The sequence below is a fragment of the Alosa pseudoharengus genome, unplaced genomic scaffold (genome assembly GCF_046254945.1).
Source record: "Alosa pseudoharengus isolate Yale_2024_CS ecotype anadromous, Long Island Sound unplaced genomic scaffold, YU_APseudo_1.1 YU_APseudo_1.1_scf_9, whole genome shotgun sequence".
NCBI lineage: Eukaryota > Metazoa > Chordata > Actinopteri > Clupeiformes > Clupeidae > Alosa > Alosa pseudoharengus.
In genome coordinates this window covers 38,278,864-38,281,363 of record NW_027468881.1, presented here as the reverse complement: position 1 = coordinate 38,281,363, position 2,500 = coordinate 38,278,864, and the positions used below count along the sequence as shown (strand labels likewise).

Below are 2,500 nucleotides of genomic sequence, written 5' to 3'. Positions count from 1 at the left end.
TAGATGTATTCAGTTGGTAGGTGGTGTGGGCTAAATTAAAAGGGACCTGTTTAGAAGGACCGATAGCTGACATGTCTAAAGTGGCTCTTAATGGTGAAGGTGTTATCAGACACTTGTACAGAAAAACTACACTCCTGTCCTTGTGTCTGTTAGATTGGCCTTCTTGGCCTTTCTGCTAGAACAATAAAAGACGTGAAGACAAAACACATACATTAATCCACAAACACTGGACGAAAAGACAAAACACATTAATCCACAAACACTGACTGGGCATAAGACAGCTGTGAGTCGTGAGCCCTTTGTGTAGATGCAGACCCGAGCAGGCGCATGACTGTGAACTGAAGTCGGGATGTGTAACAGGCGGGCGGTCTCCCGTCTGCTTACTATCTCCTCGCGAGACAACGCCCTGCTGTGACCCCCTCCAAAACCCTCATAATATTCTTGGTGAAGACCAACCTGTCACGGCAACGGTAGAGGCTGCGTGAGAACGCTGCAAGGAGAGAAAAACGGAACGCGCGAGGCGAGCCTGAGATCTGTTCTCTTCTCTTCCTCTTCTCGCACGGCACGCGCAGTCAGAGCGGCGCATATTTCTCCCCTCGTGCTCGCTTTATTGCACACAAACGATCCTATTCCCACGCGTCACCTTTCGCCCCGATAACTGTGTCCGTGTGGTTCTGCCCTGCCTCGCGCGTTGCGGGCCAAATTAACGGCTGTTAGTCCTGACTGTACACAGACTCCGGGGAGGCCGACGCAGGTACGCCTCCAGGCGAGAGGACATAAATTAACTTTATTGCTCCATTATTGCAAAATGAGCTGGCAAAATGCATAGCACGTGTCAGCTGGACTCAGACCGTTATTCTCTACTGTACTGAATGATTCTGACAAGGCTTCGCACGGCCGCGAGTCCGACACCGCTAAAGCAAACACCACTCTAAGCTTATTTTTCAAGTGATGCTGAAGTGCGCAAAGTCGTGACTCGGGGAGGAAGCTTTGATTAATTTATCAAAGTCCGGCGGTGCGCCCTCGCTTACCGTCATTTGGTCTCGTTAGTTCTGTTTCTGTTTTATCTCATTTGAAAACATGCAATTATCAGAAGAAAGCTCGCGTGAAATTAGACCCACAAACTGCCAGGAGACATTCCAGCAGATTCCAGATGTGAGCGCTAATTCTAACATCTGATCAACTTTCTTAGGTTTTGTCCAAACCTAACAGTTTGGACTGCGGGCGTGTAGTACTGTAACGTTAACTATTGCAAAAGTGTTGAAGATAAACGATCTCTACTATCTTCTACTACACAGCCTACTTGCTTAAATAGGTATATGCACAGGCTACATGTTGAACTGTTTTGTAAATGAAAATACATAAGAGAAACATTTAGCTAAAGCAGCAAGGTCTTCTTGAAACCTTCTGAGCAGCACGCAAGGATGAAACTGAATAGCCTATTATATTTTAAAATAAACAGGCACATTACTGGTTTTAAGTCCAATTACAGGGAAATAATTCATGAAGAGACTAAATCTATCAGCATCTCCGACGGCTGAATTTACAGTTAAGTGCCGACTTTTAACAGACACTTTTTCAAACGCTTAAGAGCTTATATTCACACAACAAAGCCTTGCCGTCTTTCTCGAAACGAGTCTTCGCTAGTTGAACAATCTAATCTGGAAAACTAAAGGTCATAGGATACGTCACTCACCACCAGGAGGAATCCACGCGCGGCGTGAGGGTGAGGAGCAGCATGATGAAGGCTAAGAAGAGGCGCGAGCGGGTTTGCGATCCGTCAGGTGAGGATGCGCTTCTGGGATAATGCCGTAATCCCGAACCTCGCGTTCCCACCCCCATCTTACCCAGGGGCCGTCTCGAGCCCTGGGCTTTGCCGAGGCCAAACATGATCTGAATTCAGTCAACAAGTGAAACTGAGAAAAGAGACTAGAAATGTGAGTAGGGCCCGCGTTAAAAGTGCAGGGGTTCATCCACACCATTCATCGCTAGGAGAATGCGCGCTGCCTGTTCTACAGCGCAGTATCACGCCGACTGCTCAATTTATATCTGACTCGGCAATCAGCTATGCCATGGCAAACGGTATTCCGCCTTGAGTTGGCAAGTCCTGCCAAAATAATCCAAGCCAGACGGCGTTCAGGCGGGTTCTGAGGTGGAGACGAACCTTTGGGGATGCCCAGAGTCGCCTAGGAGAAATCCATTTCTCAGAAAAACGCGCAGTGATTCCGACCCGGGCTGGGTGAACTTTGGATTAATTCCGTGATAGCAGACGTCTCCCCTCTGGTTGAGAAACGAGGCGTCGCACTCAGGCCGTCCGCTGGGATCTGTGTCAGCGCGCGCGCAGAGAGAGTCCGCGTGAGAGCGCGGGTGGTGGGAGTGCGGTCTGAACACGATGGAGGGGAAGGAGACTTTGGGAACTGGGCCGACCGACTGGCGCTGCGCCGCTCTGCTCTCATTGGGCAGAGGTCGGGGGGCCGGAGTGATGCCGCTGCCCTGGCCT

At 49.6% G+C, this 2,500-nt stretch overlaps 1 protein-coding gene across 1 annotated transcript in view; it reads right to left on the bottom strand.

Annotated features, from left to right (window-relative positions):
* wnt2bb (wingless-type MMTV integration site family, member 2Bb) overlaps positions 1-1,890 on the bottom strand; it is a 25,432-nt gene extending 23,542 nt beyond the window's left edge. Inside the window, exons 1-2 of the mRNA XM_076277521.1 lie at positions 1,836-1,890; positions 1,697-1,763 (exon numbers count right to left, since the gene is read on the bottom strand). Of these exons, the coding sequence (XP_076133636.1) occupies positions 1,697-1,763; positions 1,836-1,890 (122 nt within the window). The remainder of the gene's footprint in view (positions 1-1,696; positions 1,764-1,835) is intronic.
* Positions 1,891-2,500: the final 610 nt, after the last annotated feature.